This window comes from Rhinoraja longicauda, chromosome 10 (genome assembly GCF_053455715.1).
Source record: "Rhinoraja longicauda isolate Sanriku21f chromosome 10, sRhiLon1.1, whole genome shotgun sequence".
Lineage (NCBI taxonomy): Eukaryota > Metazoa > Chordata > Chondrichthyes > Rajiformes > Arhynchobatidae > Rhinoraja > Rhinoraja longicauda.
Genome location: NC_135962.1, coordinates 59,500,965 through 59,524,775, shown reverse-complemented (window position 1 = coordinate 59,524,775; position 23,811 = coordinate 59,500,965). Strand labels below are relative to the sequence as shown.

General features: G+C 41.7%; 1 protein-coding gene across 2 annotated transcripts in view; it reads left to right on the top strand.

Annotated features, from left to right (window-relative positions):
* The window catches only part of dicer1 (dicer 1, ribonuclease type III), a 117,956-nt gene that overhangs the window by 37,644 nt on the left and 56,501 nt on the right, over positions 1-23,811 (top strand). The window contains exons 2-8 of one of the 2 annotated variants that reach the window (XM_078406958.1): positions 7,766-7,863; positions 14,592-14,775; positions 16,592-16,754; positions 17,007-17,137; positions 17,367-17,501; positions 21,151-21,311; positions 23,175-23,346. In XM_078406958.1, coding sequence (XP_078263084.1) covers positions 14,662-14,775; positions 16,592-16,754; positions 17,007-17,137; positions 17,367-17,501; positions 21,151-21,311; positions 23,175-23,346 — 876 coding nt within the window. In that variant the 5' untranslated portion in view covers positions 7,766-7,863; positions 14,592-14,661. The remainder of the gene's footprint in view (positions 1-7,765; positions 7,864-14,591; positions 14,776-16,591; positions 16,755-17,006; positions 17,138-17,366; positions 17,502-21,150; positions 21,312-23,174; positions 23,347-23,811) is intronic. The other variant, XM_078406960.1, reaches the window with a different exon arrangement.

Sequence of the window (23,811 nt, the reverse complement as noted above, 5' to 3'; positions counted from 1 at the left end):
ATCTTTAAAATCTGTTATTCATTACTCTACACAGAGTGTTAACATTTTCCTAATAAAGCATTGACATTAATAGGTAATTGCAATGTAGCGATAATTAGTTTAGTGTTCTTTTAGGCTTGGATTGAATATGGATAATTTAAAGTAGCACTAGGTAGAATTCCCAGGGTACAGATTCAGAGAGTTTTCACTTATGTTCAGCTTTTCACTGTTTATTTCATGCAGTATTTCTCCTACTGGCACATCAAAAGACACAATAAAGAATCCCTTGCCATGCTTGGTAACAGTTGTGTGATTAAATGCAGTATTGAGTTTTGGTGTGCTTATACCTTGTGGCAGTATTGGCTATGGAGAGGATCTGGGAAAACTGATCTTTGGATTATGGTATGAATTCGATCAAGTCTTAGTTTAGTTTCATGTCTGAACGGCATTTCCCTCACTCCACTGATTTACTTAAGTGTCAGATTAATTTAAGTGCTCAAGTCCTGGTGTGGGTTTAGAATCTTGGCTTTCTGTTTGACATAAGCTTGTACCACTAAGTTGAGCTGACATTTTGTTGACACTACTGTGTCATCCAAAGCCTTTACTTGTCCAACAAACAAATGTGATAACTCGTTTGGTGAGCTTGTTACTCATGTTCCTAGAACAATCGTCAATGTCCAGAATCCAGAGGCAGTCTGTCAGTGGGAGCAGAGCGTAATTGAGCTCTTTTCTTCCGCCGGCTATTCCTGTTCAAAGAAGCTTGACCTTGGATTCAAACTAGCAAAGCATCAATGTTCGAGGTATGTCAATAGCTAAAGACAGCATGTGTATCATCAACTGCTCTTTTGTCTTCAGCATTTTGATAATGTTCTGAAATTTTAGAACATTGTCTTTTGTTTAATGAATCGCCTAACATTACAATTTAAGATTTCCAAAGATAGACACAAAATGCTGGAGTAACTCAGCGGGTCGGGCAGCATCTCTGGAGAAAAGGAATTAGTGATTTTTCGGGTTGAGAATCTTCTTCAGACACATTTCCAAATCTGTATTTTGTCTAGATAGAACACTATGAGCTTAACTTGAAAATTTAAAGTTCTGAGGTTACGGATCTCTCACTGGTGTTAGTGAAAGAACTGTTTTATGGTTGTGAACAGAATCAAGGCTGAATTTTACAAAACTTTGAATTGTGAAAACTGTCTCGTCAAATTTTGGTATGACATATCACTTTTGGTAGTGGTGTGACATTAGACTGTATCTTCTGAAGATCATGCTGAGAGATGTGGATTTTTTCAAAGCACAGTTGTGGTGTGGATTCCTTAAAAAAAAAAACTTTGTCACAGTTTTGGTTTACCAGTTCCTTAAAAACCTTGAGTGAGAGGCTGTGGAGCGAGAGGCTGTGGAGTCACTGATGTCTTTGCCTCAGTATAAAGCTTGGATTCCTATGGCACAATATAAACGAATTCACTAATCTCTCAGGCTTGGATATGTGCGGGATTTAGTTATTCCTTTAGTTTAGAAGGATGAGAGGGGATCTTATCGAAACGTATAAGATTATTAAGGGGTTGGACACGTTAGAGGCAGGAAACATGTTCCCAATGTTGGGGGAGTCCAGAACCAGGGGCCATAGTTTAAGAATAAGGGGTAGGCCATTTAGAACTGAGATGAGGAAAAACTTTTTCAGTCAGAGAGTTGTGAATTTGTGGAATTCTCTACCTCAGAAGGCAATGGAGGCCAATTCTCTGATTGCATTCAAGAGAGAGCTAGATAGAGCTCTTAAGGATAGCGGAGTCAGGGGGTATGCGGAGCAGGCAGGAATCAAGGGGAATGGGGGGCAAGTAGGAACGGGGTACTGATTGAGAATGATCAACCATGATCACATTGAATGGCGGTGCTGGCTCGAATGGCCGAATTGCCTACTCCTGCACCTATTGTCTATTGTCTATTTGATTGAAGTGGTTATCTGTGTGGTAAAGAATCCTGGTTGTAATTTAACATTGCATTGAAACTTAGCTGTCAGTGACAGCAATAAAATTGACGACAGAATAAACTCAAAACGATAAATGTAGATATTTCCTAAAAATAAGATTGCAAGGTGAGAGATTTTGAAAAACGTTAATATAAGGGGCAATTCGTATATTGACCATTATTGCATATGTATAGTATGAAGAGAGTTATCTGAGAAAATGATGGGATGGCTATTAATAATTTGCTTCAACGTTTGAAAATAAATTGAATTAGCTTATTTGGAGCAGTTGGGGAAGATATAATAGAATATGTGTTTTCTTTTTTTGAAATTAGTACAATCTTCAGACATTAAAAGCTTAAAATTCACAAGAAAATAACATTTTCTTAGATCATCTCACCATCTGCTTTTGGTACTCCCGGTGTGACCTTCTTTACATCGGCGTGACCAAGTGTAGACTATGGACCGTTTTGCCGAACATTTGCAATCGGTCTGCCAAGACCTGCTGGATCCTCCAGTTGCGAACCATTTTAACTCCCCCTTCCCATTCCCACATTGACCTTTCTGTCCTCTTTTTGTGTTTTCATCTCTGACCTTTGTGCAAACATCTGCCAATCAAATACCATTCTCGCCCCCATCCGCAGGTCACTTGCCAGACTTTGTCCCACCCCCATCTACCTCCCAGCTTCCCCTCCCCTCTCCAACCCCCTCACTAATCAGTCTGAAGGTGGGTCCAAATCTGAAACATTGCCTATCCATGTTATCCAGAAATGCTGCCTAATCCAGTTACTCCAGCACTTTTCTTGTCAACCAGCATTTGCATTTCTGTGTGCCTAGAATATGATATAGTAAGTAGGTTACTTGTTTAGAAAATAAACCACTCGTGTGGTGGGGGGATGCGTTGAGGTAGGAGGAGGTGCTCACTACGAGGCCTGACTAGTCAGTCAGGGTGACATAAGGATTATGAAGAATGGATTCTGCATGAGTAGCCCGCGGGTAGCATGGGCTATGGATGAAAATACTGGAAGTGGAATTCATGCAAGAGTTGAGTACCATTTCATGAGTCAAGATACTGGGACCAGGAACAATGAAATTCTTAATTGCTGCATCTTTACAGGCACATGAAATGTAACATCACAACTCATTAACATACAATATATTATCAATTATTCTAAGTAGACAAATTCATGATAGTGCAAGCCAAAGTACATAATGCAACCTTAGTTTTCCATAGCAGTTTAGTGCCAGAGTAGTCTTGTGGTTAGGGTTATGTTGTAGTTCAAGTGCATGAAGGTGGATGGAAAAAAGTTGTTAAACCTGGAGGTAACATTTCCGACTCCTGTACCACCTTCCTGATGGCTTCAGTGAGATGAGAACGTGGCTCAGGTGGTGTGGGTTTTTGATGATATTAACTGTTGTCTTGAGACAGCGCTTCCTGTGGAACCCCTTCAATGGTTGGGAGGTCAGTACCTGTGATGGACTGGGAAATGTTCACTCCTTTATGCAATGTCCTTCGTTCTTGATCAATAGACAATAGGTGCTGGAGTGGGCCATTCGGCCCTTTTAGCCAGCGCCACCATTCAATGTGATCATGGCTGATCATTCTCAATCAGTACCCCGTACCTGCCTTCTCCCCATACCCCCTGAATCCGCTATCCTTAAGAGCTCTATCTAGCTCTCTCTTGAATGCAATCAGAGAATTGGCCTCCACTGCCTTCTGAGGCAGAGAATTCCACAAATTCACAACTCTCTGAGTGAAAAAGTTTTTCCTCATCTCCGTTCTAAATGGCCTACTCCTTATTCTTAAACTGTGGCCCCTGGTTCTGGACTCCCCCAACATTGGGAACATGTTTCCTGCCTCTAACGTGTCCAACCCCTTAATAATCTTATATGTTTCGATAAGATCCCCTCTCATCCTTCTAAATTCCAGTGTATACAAGCCTACTCGCTCCAGTCTTTCAACATACGACAGCCCCGCCATTCTGGGAATTAACCTGGTGAACCTACGCTGCACACCCTCAATAGCAAGAATATCCTTCCTCAAATTTGGAGACCAAAACTGCACACAGTGCTCCAGGTGCGGTCTCACTAGGGCCCTGTACAACTGCAGAAGGACCTCTTTGTTCCTATACTCAACTCCTCTTGTTATGAAGGCCAACATTCCATTGGCTTTCTTCACTGCCTGCTGCACCTGCATGCTTCCTTTCAGTTACTGATGCACTAGGACACCCAGATCTCATTGTACGTCCCCTTTTCCTAACTTAACACCATTCAGATAATAATCTGCCTTCCTATTTCTATCACCAAAGTGGATAACCTCACACTTATCCACATTAAACTGCATCTGCCATGCATCCGCCCACTCACACAAACTGTCCAAGTCACCCTGCAACCTCATAGCATCTTCCTCACAGTTCACACTACCACCCAGCTTTGTATCATCTGCAAATTTGCTAATGGTACTTTTAATTCCTTCATCCAAGTCATTAATGTATATTGTAAATAGCTGCGGTCCCAGCACCGAGCCTTGCGATACCCTACTAGTCACTGCCTACCATTCTGAAAGGGACCCATTTATCCCCACTCTTTGCTTTCTGTCTGTCAACCAATTTTCTATCCATGTCAGTACCCTACCTCCAATACCATGTGCTCTAATTTTGCCCACTAATCTCCTATGTTGGACCTTGTCGAAGGCTTTGTGAAAGTCGAGGTACACCACATCCACCGGCTCTCCCCTGTCAATTTTCCTAGTTACATCCTCAAAAAATTCCAGAAGATTAGTCAAGCATGATTTCCCCTTCGTAAATCCATGCTGACTCTGAACGATCCTGTTACTGCTATCCAAATGCTCCGCAATTTCATCTTTTATAATTGACTCCAGCATCTTCCCCACCACTGATGTCAGACTAACTGGTCTATAATTTCTCCCTCCTTTCTTAAAAAGTGGGATAACATTAGCTGCCCTCCAATCCACAGGAACTGATCCTGAATCTATAGAACATTGGAAAATGATCACCATGCGTCCACAATTTCTAGAGCCTCCTCGTTAAGTACCCTGGGATGCAGACCATCAGGCCCTGGGGATTTATCAGTCTTCAGTCCCATAAGTCTACCCAACACCATTTCTTGCCTAATGTGAATCTCCTTCAGTTCCTCCGTCACCCTAGGATCTCTGGCCACTAGAACATCTGGGAGATTGTTTGTATCTTCCTTAGTGAAGACAGATCCAAAGTACCGGTTCAACTCGTCTACCATTTCCTTGTTCCCCATAATAAATTCCCTTGCTTCTGTCTTCAAGGGACCCACATTTGCCTTGACTATTTTTTTTCTTCACATACCTAAAAAAGCTTTTACTATCCTCCTTTATATTATTGGCTAGTTTACCCTCGTACCTCATCTTTTCTCCCCGTATTGCCTTTTTAGTTATCTTCTGTTGCTCTTTAAAAGAGTCCCAATCCTCTGGCTTCCCACTCTTCTTTGCTATGTTGTACTTCTCTTTTATTTTTATGCTGTCCTTGACTTCCCTTGTCAGCCACGGGTGCCTCTTACTCCCCTTAGAATCTTTCCTTCTCTTTGGGATAAATTGATCCTGCAACTTCTGCATTATTCCCAGGAATACCTGCCATTGCTGTTCCACCGTCTTCCCTGCTAGGGCCTCCTGCCAGTCAATTCTGGCCAACTCCTGCCTCATGCCTCTGTAATCCCCTTTGCTATACTGTAATACTGACACTTCTGATTTTCCCTTCTCCCTCTCAATTTGTAGAGTAAAACTTATATTGTGATCACTGCCTCCTAATGGCTCTTTTACCTCGAGTCCCCTTATCGGATCAGGTTACTGATCCCCTTATCTGATCGTTACTGAACAGGCTGTGATGCAATCAGTTAGTGTGCTCCCCGGTTGTTCAATAGAGTATTCGGTGAAATGCCGAAACTCCTCACACATCTGAGACAATAGAGGCCTTGGTGAGTTTTCTTTGTCATCGCATCAGTATGATGAGCTATCATCAGAAACGCGTATGCACAGGAATTGGAGGTTGTTGCTTCTTCACCTCTGTCCTGCAAGTGAAGATATGTGCAAAGTCCATCTGCTTTCCCTCCTTGAAGTCAACAATCAGCTCCTGGGTTTTGCTAACGTTGAGATGCTCTGGCAGATTATTGATTTTCGTCTTGTACTCTGACTTATTGCTACCTGATCTTTGTCCAACCACTGTGGTATTTAAAGACGGATGCATTTAAAGATGAAGTTGTAGCTGTCTGGCCACACATCATGGGGATTGAGAGAACAGAGCAAGGGACAGGATCCAGTTGCACGGTGAGGATCAGAGACACAATTCCTCGAGTTTGAATGAGTTGACATGAGATAACTATTGAACACCAAGCTGTCATCGATGAACATCACATGATGCATGTGTTCCTGTTATCCACGTAGTCCAGTATAGAGTGAAAACCAGAGATCATGTCTGCTGTCAATCTGAAGCAGGTCCAGGTCATTACTAAGGTAAGAGTTGATTTGTGTTATAACTGACCTCTCAAAACACTTCATCATAATGGATGTGAGTGCCACTGGTCAGGAGTCATTGAGGCATGGCATCTTGATGTTCCTGGTATTGTGCGTGTCCTTTTAAAGTTGGTGGAGGCCCCGGACCATAGTAGAGAGAGTGAAGATTTCCACGTAAACTCCAGCCAGTTTGCCGCACAGGTTTTGAGAACACGGCCAGATGCACAAGAAACTTTCCCAGGCTTCGCCCTCAGGAATGGAGTCTTCTGATGTCGGCCTTGGTTACGGAGATTACAGAGTCATCGGGGACACATCAAACACAGAAGAAAAATAATAGATCTTGCAATTCATAGTAATTCCATGTTTTTCCACTTTATTTTTCATTAAAGTAGACTATTATGGTGCACAGAAATATTGTGCTGCACAATCCAATTTCGAGGCAATGAATCTGAGACGTTGAGAATGCATGTTGGAAAGTTGTTGAAAGCTACTTTGAAGATTTTGTTATTTTTGAATATTGAGTACAAAACTAGGAAAAGCAAAATGACAAATTTACAAGGAATGGCTTTGGACAATTGAACTACATGCATTTCAAGATCTATGATCTGAGGAACCAACAACATCTATGAGAGGGCACAGCAAAGATTCCCGATTAAAGTGCCAAGAATGAGTATTAATCACTAAGAAGGGCTTGAAATATTGCTTATTTCACAAATGAAGGAGATTATGGATGGCAATATAAGTTTAGAGAATGGCAGTAGTGCAAGGTTAATTCCACGGGTTGGCAAGCTGATGCCCAAGTTAACACAGAAATAAAATTTGTACTTCAATACTGGGGCCGAGGATGTTGCTTCATGACTCAATATTTAAGCAGAGAATTGAGTGGATCTGTATTTAAAATAAAAGGCTATAAAACATCTCTAAGGTAGTATTGTGAGAATATACGTGGTTTTATATCAGCAGTTAATACGGACTTCGTTGCAATGGGCCAAATGCCTTTGAATGACTTGGACTAGCTAAGTACTGGAGGTACATGTTTTCAAACTTCTGTACCTCTTGCCTGATGTGAGAGGGGAGAAAATGGAGTGACCAGGGTGAGACAGGTACTTGAATATACGGAAGATTTATTGGTGAGCTGGAAGAAAGCTTCCCTTTTCCCCAGTTATCAGGAGAAATCAAGGTTTAACAATTATCATTTTAGACCTGCTACATCTCTCCAAAATATTGCTTGGTTTACTTTGTTTATTACAAAGAGCAGTATTTGGCTTCCTTTGCTCTTTTCATCTGTTCCTTACCTTATCTTTTCTCTTCTTCCATCAAACCAGGAATTAAAGGTTGAGGAATGATGTGATTGCACGAGGGCATGGATCTCACGATGCTAACATTTTATACAAACAGGGCAAATGTAGACGTCTGTGAAACTGTAAGTAGCTGATTAAAAAGTGAATTATTTTAAGGGAACAGTGATGGAGTACAGACTTTATTAGAGTGATTTTTACTTTCGTCCTTATTTAATTCAGATTTTAAAAGAACGGCATACCTAAATCAGGCCCATGACCATTTCGGAATCTGACTTTTTAGGTAAATTATTTATCCACTAAACAAAAATGAGAGATCTAAGAAATGGTTGAAGATATTTCCTTTCGGTTGAATTATGAAAGAGCAAGCCCTTAGTTTGAGGCTTACCTGGTTTGAGAAATCCCAACCTGAGGAAACACTTCCCTCAAATCCAGTAAGAACTGAGCACATCTAAATGAGATTAGCTACCATACTTCTCAACCTGAGCCTAGTGTGCTTCATCTCTTCCTAAGATGACTTTGCCTCCACCCATCCATCCAATCCCAACAATCAGTCTGGTGAATCTACAATCACAAATATATCCTCCTTGCAGTGGGAGACCAGACCTGTGCAACGTATTCCAGATGCATTCTCATTGGGGACCTGTGTAATTGCAATTTTCCCTTGTTTTCAAATCCTCCCTCCAATTAAAGACGAGCAGTAACTAGCCCGCTGTGCCCTCGTTAATGTTGTGCTTTTGTTCACCCAATGTGTCCGTTTACCTAACCTATCCCTTGAATCCTCTCTTCATCCTCCGCAAGTCTTGTTGCCCATCACCCAGCATGCTCGGTCCCCTCATCCAAGTATTGATGTGAATTGTTAACAGGTGAGAGCTCAAGCAATGGTCCAAATAGTTACTGTCACCCTAAGTAAAATTGACCTGTTTATTCTTATGGTGTACAACCAATTCTCATTCCATTCTGTTCTGTTTTATATTACCCCCAATCCCATATGCTCTAATTTTGTTCTAATGTGTTCTAATTTTGCCATTTATAAAATCCAAACACATAATATCCACTAGTCAACCCCTATCCTACTAGCTAGTTACAATCTTAAAATAAATTTTAGTCATTTATCAAACATTTTCTCTTTGATAAATCTGTGCTTGGTCCTATTGCTTTCTACCAGTTGCTGATCCTTTAATAATGAATGGCAGGGTTATCTGCACTGCTGCTGTCAGCTTTACAGTTACCCATTTTCTTTTCCTTTATCAAATGGTGGGCTTACAATAGACAATAAGTGCAGGAGGAGGCCATTCGGCCCTTCGAGCCAACACTGCCATTCAATGTGATCATGGCTGATCATTCTCAATCAGTACCCCGTCCCTGCCTTCTCCCCATACCCCCTGACTCCGCTATCCTTAAGAGCTCTATCTAACTCTCTCGTGAATGCATTCAGGGAATTGGCCTCCACTGTCTTCTAAGGCAGAGAATTCCACAGATTCACAACTCTCTGCCTGAAAAAGTTTTTCCTCATCTCAGTTCTAAATGGCCTACCCCTTATTCTTAAACTGTGGCCCCTTGTTCTGGACTCCCCCAACATTGGGAACATGTTTCCTGCCTCTAACGTGTCCAACCCCTTAATAATCTTATACGTTTCGATAAGATCTCCTCTCATCCTTCTAAATTCCAGTGTATACATTTGCTGCCTTCTAAATTGTGGGAACTAAACTATTCCAAAATTAATGGAATGTTGAAGATGACAAGGAATGCAGCCAGTTTCCCCCATACCGCTACTATTTGTAGCGATTTGGGTTTCGTCTCAAAACGTCACCTACTCCGTTTCTGCAAAGATGCTGCCTGACCTGCTGAGTTACTCCAGCATTTTGTGTCTAACGTTGGCGTAAACCAGCATTTTAGTTCCTTCCTAGACTTTAAGGAAATATGGACAAGCGGAGTACATAGGTGAGCATATGGCAGATAGGATATAATGTTGACAAACGTGAGATCATCCATTGTGGGGTGCAAAACCGAAAGCAGCATTCGTTACACAGTGAGAGATTGGGTAGTGTTGATTTCAAAGGGACCTGGGCATACCTCTACACAGAAGTCCAATGTCCAGGTGCAGCAAATGTTTCGGAGTGCTAATGGTACGATGGCCTTATTGTGCGATGATTTGATTACAGAAGTAAAAATGTCTGATTGTAATTGTATACAGCCTTAGTTGACTACACTTGGAATATTGTGTACAGTTTTGTCATCCTTGTCTAACACAAGACATCCAGCCCGTAGAAGAAGTACACTGGTAATTTACCAGGCTGGTACCACACTGGTGACGTGCTTGTCGTATAAAGTGAGATTTGAGTAGGCAGGTACTCCAGGTTGTGTAATTTAGGGAAATGAGAGGCAATCTCATTGAAACTCTAAAAAAAAAAATCAGAACTTAATGGTCATTGAGAATGTTTCCCTTGAGTGAGGAATCTGCCGCAGTTTGAGAATAAGAGGTAGGTGGTTATGTCTAAGAGAAGGAGTTTTGGTCATAAATGACATACACCTTACCCTTCAGAGATGGTACATATTTAGAATCCGCTATCCTGATTATTTCTAAAAGCTTGATTATTGTGTACATTGAAAACCTTGTTCCTTGCTCCACCCATCTGTCAATCAAAATACCCCTTTTTACCAGAGATGCTGCCTGACCCGCTGAGTTACTCCAGCCTTTTGTGTCTATATTCCACCTTTCACTTGCCAGGCTTTGTCCCTCCCAGAGCTCTTTTCCAGCTTTCTCTCCCCTTCCCCACTGCATCAGTCTAATGAAGCATCCTGACCCGAAGCGTCATCAGTCCATTCCCTCCACAGATGCTGCCTGACCCGCTGAATTATTCCAACACCGTGTTTTCCCTCAAGATTTCAGCCTCTGCAATGTCTTGTGTCTCGATCCTGTGACGTTGTTCCATATTTTCTTTTAAAAACTTGGCTAAAAATGCTGTCAATCAGAACTAAAGAACTACTCAACACATCTGTGCAGCATTTTCTCTATAATCGCAATGTAAGTTTTATTTAATTGGCGGATTGGTCACTTCATTAAAAAGCAGAGAAATATTAGACATTGATGTCTGTTCTCAGTTATCACAACAGTAGTTTCTAGCATGTATAATTGGATTGATCCTGTCCAGAAAGGTTTTTGTTCTTGCATAAATAACAATGGAATGCTAAAAGCTAAAGAAAATATTCCTGGTAAAGTTGAAAAAAGAGCTGGAGTTCATGTCACTTGTACCCTAGAGGCTCTGTCTGAAAATTGAATAGGAACACAGAAATAGGAACAGGAATGTCCATTTGGTCCCTTAAGCATGTTTAGGCATTCAATAAGATCTTGGCTGATGTGATTGTTGGCTTCAATTCCACTTCCCTGCCTGATCCCATAATCTTTGATAGATCTACATTCAAAAATCTTTCTTTCAACCTTCAATTTATTTAACGACTTAGCATCTGCAGCTCTCTGGGGTAGCGGATTCCAAGGATTGGGAGAAGGAAGTGCTCATTTTAGTATTAAATGTGGACCTTTTTATCCTGAGAACATGTTCATAGACTTCCCCTCCAAGGAAAATATCTTCCCAACAACATCACATCTCCCCTCATTAGACTATCTTGACAATTTCTTATTTGTACCTCAAGTTATTCTTCTGTAGATAATTCTCCCATCTGTCATTGTATTATCACCCAGCCATTGAACTTTACACAGAAACAAGTCCTTTGGCTCACAACATCCACACTAACCTGAATGCCTATCTACACTCATCCCATTTGCCTGCAGTTGGTCCGAATCATTCTGTACGTGTCAAAATGTCTCTTAAACATTGTGATTGTATCTGACTCCACATCTCCTCTGGCATTGAGTTCCAGCTTTCAATCACCATCTGTGTGTGTGTGTCCTCGTCCTCCCATATCCCCATTAAATTTCTTTCCTCTCTCCTCAAACCCTATGCCCTCTTGGATTTCTTGCCTTTACTGTTGGAAAAAGATTAGGAAAATATGAATTCTATCAACGTCTCTTCTAATTTTATACACAGCAGATTGTAAGGATTCCTTGACTAAGGAAAACAAATCCAGACTCTCCCCTTAACTGAAGTTCTTCAATCCTGGCAATATCCTGGTGAATCTCCTCTGCATTCACTCCAGTGTAATCACATCCTTCCTGTAGTGTGGTATTCAGAACTGCACATAATAAATACTCCAAATGCACTGACCAGTGTTTTGTAAAGTTGTAAAATAACATCCCAACTTTTGTATTCTATGCTCAAACTACGAAGACAAACATGTCATGTGTCTACCTATGGTGTCACATGAAACCTCAACTCCCTGTTTATCAACATTTCTCAGTGCCCTCATCATCATCGGCGGTCACTCGAAGCGAGTATGACTGTCCATGGAGGACGTTGTTTAACGTGGGCAGACATGCACAGACAGCCACCACACGGTCCTTGGCAGATCTGGGGTCAGGATCCAGTGGCATGGAGTCCAAGACGACCGGGGACCCTTTTCTGCTGCAGCCTTCATCCGCCTTCCCAGCCGTTGTGACGCTCCACTAAAGTCAGCCGTCATCCTCCACCTGTTCCACCGCTGAGGTCTTGGTTGGATTGCTCTTTGTCAGAGACCTCCCCCTCGACCTTACTGCCATGGGTGACCCTACCAGGAGCATAGCTCCAGACGGCATCGCTCTCAGGATCTCAGGACCACACGAGCTTCTCCTCCACGACAAGGTGACAATCCACGGAGAAGCCGTGCCCTACCATTTACTATAAATGCTGTACTCTCTTTGACCTCCCATTTGTCGGAATTAAATACCATTTGCCAAAAACCTTCCCCAATTTCTGTCTTAATGATATCCTTCTCTAACCTTAGACAACCTTCCTTACCCCCCTCACTGCTTGTATCACTTGAAAACCTACTAATTATGCCTTCTACATTCATATCCAAGTTGTTAATGCACATCACAAACAACAAGGATTCCAGCACTGATCCCTCGTGTACCTCTGGTGATAGGTTTCTAATCAGAAAGCACCATTAGGCCATTACCTCTGCCTCCTATTGAAAATCATTTTTGGATCCAATTAGCCACTCACCTTGGACCCTAGGTGCATTCTGGATCAGCCTACCATGTGGACCTTGTCAAATGCCTTACTAAAGTCCATATAGTCATCAAACGCCCTGCGGGGAGAGATGAAAGTTGTGCCGATTAGGCAGTAAGGTTAAATGACTCGTGCAGTGGGAGGCAGAACAGAAAAGGGACCCACTTTTTTACTTTCTCATACAATTACAGAAACCAACCAAAGATTGTTTTTCAAGTTCTGGGGCATTATCAGGAGCATTCACTTATCGACAAACCAAAACTGTTTCAGTTCAATAATTTGGTTTGATATCAACTAATAAGATCCTGAAAATTCAGATGTAACCTTGCTAGTTTATTTGTGTCCTTAAATGGTTACAATAGATGAGGCTCATTGTGTCAGGAATGCTAGAAGATTTTTGGATTTTTTCAAGTAAATCCTAACCAATGATGGTACTTTTAAAAGTCATCCCTGTCATTACCAGGAACTGACAAGAAATCTGGGCAAAGATCATATCCATGCCTTGGAAAGTTATGCTGCTCTTTTTTTGTTCCTGACTTAACCCGTGTCACCAGAAGTAAACAACTGTAGAAACAAGGAGCTGCGGATACTAGTTTATACCAAAGAAAGACACAAATGCTGGAGTAATTCAGCAGGTTGGGCATTATCTCTAGAGAACACGGATAGATGACGTTTCAGGTCGGGACCCTCCTTCAGGCTGGACTCAACCTGAATTTCAGGCAAATTAAGGAATTTATTTTTTAAAAGGATTCTCCAGAGAAGTGCAAGATGGTCATTGAATATAAAGACTGAAACATTTAAATTACAAGTGAGTCAAGAAATATTGGGAGAGCGCAGAAAAATTATCTCTGTGCCAAAGATTATCAAGTGGTATGTGGAGAATGCAGGAAAATGTTGTTGAGGCCAAATGATGTTGATGATCATCCATAGAACACAAAAGTGCTGGAGGAATTCAGCGGGACAGGAGGCATCTTTGGAGGATGTGGATAGGCAACGTTTCAGGTCAGGACCTTCTTCAGTTTGAAGGGTCCCAACCAGTTCCTCCAACACTGTGTTTTGCACAAGATTCCAGCATCTGCAGTTTCTTGTATTCCTTGGATCAGCCATGCTCTTACTGAATGGCAGAGCAAGCTTGTGTGGACGAATACCATACTTCTAATTATGTTTCTTATCAGACACTTGGAACCAACGTATAGAGTTACGAGGATATTGCCAGTACTCGAGGGATTAGCTTTAGGGAAAGGTTGGGCAGACTCTGTTCCTTGGAGCGCAGGAGGCTGAGGAGTTATAGAGGTGAATTTAAAAAAACATCGGGGGGGTGGATAGATAGGATACATGCAGAGCGTCTATTGCCCACAGTATGGGAATCAAACCGGAGGACACGGGTATAAGGTGCGATGGGCAAGATTTTTTCACTCATTGGGTATATGGAATGAGCTGCCAGAGGAGGTAGTTGAGGCAGGTACTATAACAGCATTCATAAGACACTTGGCCTACATGGATAGGAACTGTTTAGAGCGGTATGACCCAAACGCGGGGACAAATGGAACTAGCTTAGATGGGGCATCTTGGTTGGCATGGACGAGTTGGGTCAAAGGGTCTGGTTTCCTGCTGTGTGGCTCTATCTCCAAATAAAGTGGTACTAGTCGATTTTGAAGTTTACACTGGCACTTCATGTTTTGGGATTGTAAAGAAGTTTTCTTTGACAATGGATGATTCATTGTTCTGAATGGTTACCCCAACAGTCTTTGCTGGAACAAATGAAATGACAGAAACACTGGATGTATGAGAGGACTTGTCTTGTGAAATCTCAGCATGGCAGGATTACAGCTCATGACGCCTGCTTCATCACCAATGGGCCCTTTTTTTGGACTGCCGTGGCAACAGGAAGCTATCCATGATAACATTTTTACACCAAGGAAATATCAGGTATGTGTTGTTTCATGGCAAATGTAAATGATGCAAAATAGAATGAGGAAAGCAGTAAACCCTTGTTAAACTTGCTAAGACCAATCGTTAAACCTCGTGCCCTGAACAGACAAAATGAGTTAAATTATAGACTTTGTTTTGTTCCTCAATCCCTTTTCCATTAGCATTGTGGATATGAAACCGGACTGGTGTCTAGAGTAATTGATTCTTGACCTGTAAATGAGTTTGCATCCCACCGGAGCTAGTGTGACTTCAAAGTCAAAACATTCGTACAGCATTGAAACACCTCATCCTACCATGTCCATTAAGGAAATATCCCATTTTCCAGCATCCGGCCCATAGCCTTCCATGCCGTAGTAATTCAAGTGCTCGTCTAAATACTAAAATGTTCAGAGTCTCTGCCCCACAGGCAATGTATTCCAGATTCTAACCATTCGTGAGGTAAAATAAACATCTTGCATGGATATCCTCGGAATCTCCTAGCTATTGCCTTAAATTCATGGCTTCTGGTTTTAGATTCCATTTAGATGGAGGTACTCAAGAGATTTCTCCCCATGGATGCCCCTTATAATTTTTTAAAGCTTCAATCAGGTCCTCCCCTCAGCCTCCTCTGTTCCAAAAAACATAAACCCAACCTATCTCATCTTCCCTCAACTTAACTCTTCACAGGCGACATCTTGGTGAAGTCATGTAGTCTTTTCGCTGAATGGATAGCATGCAAAAATATTTTTTTCACGATACCGTGGTACACGTGACAATAATAAATTAGACTAAGCTAAACCTCTGTGTGCCCTCATTTACCAGGAGTAGGAGAATCAAGAATCTTTATCTCAAGGTGAGAAGGGAAATATTTAATAGGAACCTGGGGGGCAAAGTTTTAACTCTGAGGATGGTGGGCTTGTGGAACAAGTTGCCAGAGGAGGTAGTTGAGGCAGGTATTATAACAGCATTCAAAAGACACTTGGCCAGGTACATGGATAGGAAATGTTTAGAGGGATATGGGCCAAACACAAGCAGGTGGGACTGGTGTAGATGAGGCATCTTGGTCGGCTGAAGGACCTGTTTCTGTGTCCTATGACTCTGAGACTCCAGTGCAATCACATCCTTCCCATGTGGCAGCCAGAACTACACACAGTCGTTGCAATCCATTTAGTACTGTCATTGCAAGCCAAACTACTATTTGATAGTCATAGAATTGTACAGCGTAGAAATAAGGCCAAATGGTCTTTCCATGTAGACTATGCTTGGGCATAAGATTATACTCAGCCACAATGCATACCATGACCAAAAGGACTTGGCAATTCTGACTCTTGCTCAAGTATGGCATGGGAAGCCGACTGTTAGTTGTTTAATTGTTTGTTGTCGCACACTGGCCACTCCCTCTTCTCCCCTCTCCCATCAGGCAAAAGGTATAGAAGTGTGAAAACGCACACCACCAGATTCAGGGACAGTTTCTTCCCAGCTGTTATCAGGCAACTGAATCATCCTACCACAACCAGAGAGCAGGGCTGAACTACTATCTACCTCTTTGATGACCCTCGGATTATCCTTGATCGGACTTTGCTGGCTTTACCTTGCACTAAATGTTATCATGTATCTATACACAGTAAATGGATCGATTGTAATCATCTATTCTCTTTCTGCTGACTGGTTAGCACGCAACAAAAGCTTTTCACTGTACCTCTCGGTACAAGTGACAATAAACTAAACTGTACTGAACTCAACTGAGGAATCACTGCCGAGAATGGAGAGTACATTAACAAAGTTTCGCCATTATATCTTGCTTGAAAACTGAAAGATTTGTTGTCTTTTACAGGTTGAACTTCTAGAAGCAGCTTTGGAACATAATACTATCGTTTGTTTAAATACTGGCTCAGGGAAGACTTTTATTGCAGTGCTACTCACAAAGGAGTTATCTCATCAGATCAGGGGACAGTTCAACAAGAATGGCTCACAGACTGTGTTTTTAGTTAGTTCAAGTAAGTATCATTTATCTAGTAGTGCAGCCACTTCAACCTTCTGAAATGACAACGTTTAAATTGTACAGTCTGTCCTTTTCCAACATAAATGGGGCAACTAGGTCAGCATGGACGTGTTGGACCGGAGGGCTTGTTTCTGTGCGATATGATTCTATGACTAATACAACTGTACGTTGGGAAATTAAATAGAGATGATATTTGTGTTTCTGGAAAGAGTGTGCAGTGTGTAACACAGAGGATTTTGTATCCTAGCATCCTCTGTGGCTCAACTAGCAGCAGCTGTCAAGACTCATTCTGATCTGAAGGTTGGGGAGTATTCTGTTATGGAGAACGTTGAGTCATGGACAAGGGAAGAATGGTGTAAACGCTTCAGTGGACAGCAGGTATTCTGACGTGTTATTTCTTTAATCGTTGTCAGGACCTGAATGATGCTGGGAAGGCCAGTATTTATTGACCATCCATAAAAACACAATACAATTGGTAATTTCTTACTTTTGAGAGAGTGCGGTTTGTGTCGCATAGCGAGTAGCCTATCTTAACTGGGCTTAATGATTTTTTTATCTAAAATCCACTGAGATTGATCTTGTTCTTCCCTTTGTTGTGTTTGCACAGGTGTTAGTTATGACTTGCCACATCTTCTTGCACATATTGAAGAGAGGCTACATTCTCCTCTCGAATATCAACCTGCTGGTGTTTGATGAATGTCACCTTGCAATTAAAGACCATCCCTATCAGGAAATTATGAAGGTATGACAGACTGCTGTGGAGGCCAAGTCATTGCTTATTTTTAAAGCAGAGATTGACAGGTTCTTTGATTAGTAAGGGCGTCAAAGGTTATGGGGAGAAGGCAGGAAAATGGGGTTGAGAAGGAAAAATAAATCGGCCATGATATGGGCGGCACGGTGGCGCAGCGGTAGAGTTGCTGACTTACAGCGAATGCAGCGCTGGAGACTCAGGTTCGATCCTGACTACGGGCGCCGTCTGTACGGAGTTTGTACGTTCTCCCCGTGACCTGCGTGGGTTTTCTCCGAGATCTTCGGTTTCCTCCCACACTCCAAAGATGTACAGGTATGTAGGTTAATTGACTGGGTAAATGTAAAAACTGTCCCTAGTGTGTGTAGGATAGTGTTAATGTGCGGTGATCGCTGGGCGGCGCGGACTCGGTGGGCCGAAGGGCCTGTTTCCGCGGGGGTGGTGATGTGGTGGGTACTGGGCAATTTGATTTGATGTTCCCAGCTCCTATATTTGTTTTCTTTAAAATTCAGGTTTAAATAATGTTTGAGAGGGATTTAGGGGTATTGAAACAACACTATTGTCTGTGTGACTCCCTGCAATGGTTTCGCATTGTTTCCTTTTTTTCAGTAAACATTGGGACTTAACAATGAAGAAAGTGTACACAATTTTTCATCTTCATAATTTCATAGTGACATAGAAGGCAACTGTTGAAGTCAACTCTCAGCTAGCCCATCATTTCATTTCTTCCTTGTAACTTATTTTGGCTCCATTGCCTATGCGAATCCCCCCTGATTTTTCCAGCATCCACCTACAGGAGTAACCAATAACCATTAACCCCCAAAAAACATTGCCACCTGCAGGTTCTGAGGGCTCTCTTTTCATTCAATTGTTCCTCCAAGGCAGATTGACGTAAGACGGCAACAAATACTTGTGTGTGATGCATGAGTATTGTTTATACTTTCTTTAAATATTGTGACAACGTAATTATCTGGTTTCTACAAATCACTGTCAGTCATATTTCCTTTTAGCTGTCTGGTGTAGTATTAGTCAAGCAGTCAAATCTTCTAGATGAACAATACACAAATTCACGGATATATGATGTCAAAGTAAAATGAAAATAGAATGCCTATCTATGGAGTGTATGGCACCAATCTAGACCTGTATCTCTATCTCACTCAGCTCATCCCATGAATATGTTCGATAGTGAAAATGTCCAAATTGATTATAGAAATGTAGCAGCTGTTTCTCTTTTACTTTCTCCACGCTACCTCCCTGTGGCATGATGGAGGCAATTTTTCAGACGAAAGGCTTCGTACTGAGCTTTGTTCGCCATTATTGCTCTTTGTTAAAAGTGGAGTTCATTTGTGTTATTGAACTTGTCAACTTGATTGATTTGTCTAATCCTGTGGGTGGAGAGGCTATGGAGTATTTATTGGAATTTTTATTGCATCTGGCAAGAATTGCAGAGACTTGTGTTTCCTCTGATAAAGCCTAAACGATTTAAATATTTGTAAAATGACATTTTTACTCAGATGCACTTAAAAGTCATCTTTAAGTCGGGAAATTTTGATCGGTTCGCTGCTGGCAGGGTCACATGTTGAACTTTTAATGACATGGTGTATTGTGCCAAAGAGTGTTCACCATTCACTTTTCTAAAAATAAGAGATCTTGGAATGACAAGTGCTGTCATCTGTAAAATTGCTAATGTTGCAGTTTTACCATTATCCATCTGACATGTAGAACTTGTAATTTTAACTGTTTATTACTTTGTAAAAGTTTACATCAGTGGTGTGGATACGTTACTCGTTACTTGACCCTGCCTGGCTTAAACAGTAGAAGGATAGAGATTGATTTTAATGGTGCCTTTTGTTGGTCTCATTCCAAATATCCTAACGTGCTTTACAGTCAATGAAATCTTTTGAAATTTTAAAATCTAGCAGCCAATTTACACAGAGCACTCCCAGACAGCAGCAGAAAAGTTTTTTGGTTACATCAATAGAGTAGTAAATCTTAGCCAGAATGAGGGGAAAAGTGAACTAGTGACATTATTTGGGCCCCGTCAGTAAGACTGGTGGTTTAATGCCTCACCTGAACGTCAGCACATGCAACCGTGTGTATTAAGACCAGGGGGTAGGTCACTTGGACCCTGTTGCTGCTCTGGAGTTTAACGTGATTAATCTGATTTATAACTTTCAACTGTTATGTTCTTGTTTACTTTGCATAACCTTTCATCCCTTATTGATCTAAAATCTACCTACCTCTGCATGACAACTTCTTCCACAGCCCTTTGTGGGAGAGAGTACCAAAGACTAGAACCTTAGTAGATGGGAAGCTCCTTATTTCTGAATACAGTAGTGACCTTTTAGTTCTAGATTCCCCACAAGAGGAAACATCCTTGCCTCATCCCTCCCATCAAGACCCCTCAAGATCTTGTGTTTTAATCAGGTCTCTTTTCCAAACAACCCAATCTGACAATAAAGCATTTTCTTTCTTCTGCACTATAATGTCAGTGTGGGTTTTTTGTGTCTACATTAGTGGGGTAGTGCACAAAACCAGAACCCTTTGACTTAATGAGGATGCTACCCAATATGTCACTACTGGCATAAAAAATTAAGCAGCTCCAAAACAAATGAGACTACCATATAATGGTGCCATGATGTTGTAGCTGGTAGAGCCGCTGTCTCATCGTGCCAGAGAGCCGGATTGATCCTGACCTCAGTTGCTGTCTGTGTGACTTTTGTATGTTCTCCCTGTGACAGCAGGGGTTTTATCTGGCTGCTCTAGTTTCCTCCCATATCCCAAGGATGTGAGGATTTCAGGGTTGATTGGCCTCTCTATTTAAAAAAAAGTCCCTAGTGTATAGGGAGTAGATGAGAAAGTTGGATAACCTAAAACTAGCACGAATGGGTGATCGATGGTCGGTGTGGACTTGGTGGGCTGAAGGGCCTAGTTCCATGCTGTATCTCTGAACTTAACTAAACTGAATAACAAATGCTGCATCGTTAAAATATTTTGTTTCATCTGTAATCTGAATTTGGAATTCAGATGATTATTACTTAGGAATTCGATATGACTATTACTTCGGAATTTTCGTTTTTTTAAGTGCTGGAATTATTATTGTACTAGATTTTATAAATTCTGAAAGGATATGTTTGACAGCTAAAAGTGGATTTTTCAGGAGAAAATATTTTCCTCTTTAGAAAATGACCAGCCGAAGCAGGCTGCATACTGGGAAGATATGTAGAAGGGTCTCGACCCGAAACGTCACCCATTCCTTCCCTCCAGAGATGCTGCGTGTCCCGCTGAGTTACTCCAGCATTTTGTGGCTACTGGGAAGATATGTTCTTCCTTGGCATCTTTCTGCTGGTCATTCTTTGCATGGTGCTGGATGAATGGCAAACCAGCCAGGCCCTCTCCATGTCTGTTATCAATGGGTTTACTGGGATATTTCATGGAATAGCTGCTGAATAAAGGGCTCTGGGTTCAATGGATTGTTTTACTTCCCTCAATGTAAGGACTGCAGCCGGTTGTAAATCAACGTTTAACTTTACAACTGGTGACTCTCATGATCTGAATTTGATAATTAAAAGTAAATAAACATCTAGATTGATTCATTCTTTTTGTGTGAGCACTATCCTAACTTTATCTTCCTGCTTCTCAGATGTGCGAGGAAAATCCCTCGTGCCCTCGTATCTTGGGATTAACTGCCTCCATTTTAAACGGGAAATGTGACCCTTCTGAACTGGAGGAGAAGATTCTGAAGCTGGAAAAGATTCTCAGGAGCAGTGCAGAGACTGCCACTGACCTAGTGGTGTTGGACAAGTGAGTTGTAAATATACATTGCTATTTTCATAATTGTTTTCCTGTTTCATACCTCACCTGGAGTACTGTGTGCAGTTTTGGTCTCCAAATTTGAGGAAGGATATTCTTGCTATTGAGGGCGTGCAGCGTAGGTTTACTAGGTTAATTCCCGGAATGGCGGGACTGTCATATGTTGAAAGACTGGAGCGACTAGGCTTGTATACACTGGAATTTAGACGGATGACAGGAGATCTTATCGAAACGTATAAGATTATTAAGGGGTTGGACACGTTAGAGGCAGGAAACATGTTCCCAATGTTGGAGTCCAGAACAAGTGGCCACAGTTTAAGAATAAGGGGTAGGCCATTTAGAATCGAGATGAGGAAAAACTTTTTCAGTCAGAGAGTTGTGAATCTGTGGAATTCTCTGCCTCAGAAGGCAGTGGAGACCAATTCTCTGAATGCATTCAAGAGAGAGCTAGATAGAGCTCTTAAGGGTAGCGGAGTCAGGGGGTATGGGGAGAAGGCAGGAACGGGGTACTGATTGAGAATGATCAGCCATGATCACATTGAATGGTGGTGCTGGCTCGAAGGGCCCAATGGCCTCCTCCTGCACCTATTGTCTATAATGACAGAAGGCCAGCTCTCGGACCAGGCTCAGCAATCCCTTGCCTCCACTTGCATCTTGATAAGCTGCTCCTTTTTCATCCACATCAACTTCCCCTTGGTTCTCCTGGCATGCAACTGGTCAGTGGTAACTCGGACGAACCAATAAACCAGCTAGTTAGGAGAAACAAGGAATTGCAAATACTGGTTTTAAAACAAAAAGAGACAAAGTGTTGGGGTAACTCAGCAGGTCAGGCTGCATCTCTGGCGAACATAGGCAACGTTCGGGTTGAGTCCCTTCATCAGACTACCTAGTGTGTTTTTGGAATAGGGGATGGAACAGGTGCACCCAGAGAAAACTCTGTGACAGGAAGAATGTGTAAAGTCCCCATATGTCAGAACTGACCCTGAGACTCCCTGCAGTGCTATAGTGCCATCCTTTATAAACTGATTTCTGAAATATTTACTTTGTTTTAAATGAAAACTCTCCTTTCTGAGAGCAAGTATTCACCCTCACCTGAACTCTTCTGAACTTCAACTTGGTTATGAACGTAGTCCAGTGTGAAACATAATTATTTGATCTGCTGCAAGATTAGATGGCCACTACTGGTTTGATTCACTGCCCATTGACGTTAAGCTAATTTTAGCTAATGTTAACCAATAAACAATCTGAAGGGTTCCAATCTGAAATATCCCCATCCATTTCCTCCATAGATGCTGTCTGACTTGCTGTTACTCCAGCACTTAGTGTTTTGTTCAAGATTCCAGTATCTGCAGTCCCTCATATCTCTAACAGTCTACTGGAGGAACATGGAGGGTCGAGCAGCATCTGTGGAGGGAGAGGAACTGTCAGCTTTTTAGGTGAAAGCTACTGGACTCGATCAACTTGAAAGGTTAACTCTTTCCCTCTCTACAGATGCCACCCGACATGCTAATCCTACACTTCATTATTACTGCTGACCTTCAATGTTTCTTGCATGAAAGCAGTCAACTTTCTCTTCATATCAGCATTCATTAACCTTTCACAGTTGAAATAGGTCTGCCTTTCTGTTCTCACAGTTGGCTTCATTATATTCCATTTGCTTTGTTTCTGTTGCTAATTTTACCTGTTTTTGCAGATTTATTCACTTCTCAGGATAAGGGTCCTCCCAGCTAGGCCAGCATTTATTGCCGATTCTACCTGTCTTCAATTTGTCTACATTCTTACTGCACCATACTCACTCCCTTAATTTAATTCATTAATTTATGCTTCATTTATTCTCTCTCTCCTACCTAATAGGTATTCTTCTCAGCCTCATGAAGTTGTGCTCGATTGTGGCCCATATGAGGATAAAAGTGGATTATATAAAAAGCTTTTAAAAGAATTGGACGAAGCACTTAATTTTATTAATGACTTCAATAATGTATCTGCGCACTGTGATGATCGAGGCCCAACTTCAGTCCCTAAGCAGGTATGTGTTTGTACTCTTTGTGTTCCAGTTCTGCGGTTTTCTATGAATTGTTTACAAATTTGTCGCACTTGACAAGGTTTCAAACATTATTTACTTGAGCGAAGTTGCTGAGTGAAGCCTGGCAGGTTCCTGTGATGTGTTTGTGAGAAATCCCTTCCAGTCGGATAGAGGCACCAGCTTCTGAGAGCCCTGTTTAGATTTGAAGAAGGAGGCACGACACTTCAGTGGGGATTTAAAAAGCATCAAACTTCTTAGTGCTGGAGGCAGGGGTACCTAATGAAAACCAGGTCATTTTTTGCATTCTAAATTAGTTTTCTGAGAACTACCACTTGTGCATCCCACAATTGCTGTTAACATAGCTAGTTATTGAGTCGAGTGGGATATCCTGGGAAACCTTTACGTGACATGTGGAATGAAGATTGCTGTGAGCTGGTGAGTTTGGGTCTTAGGCAATTATTTTTTTCC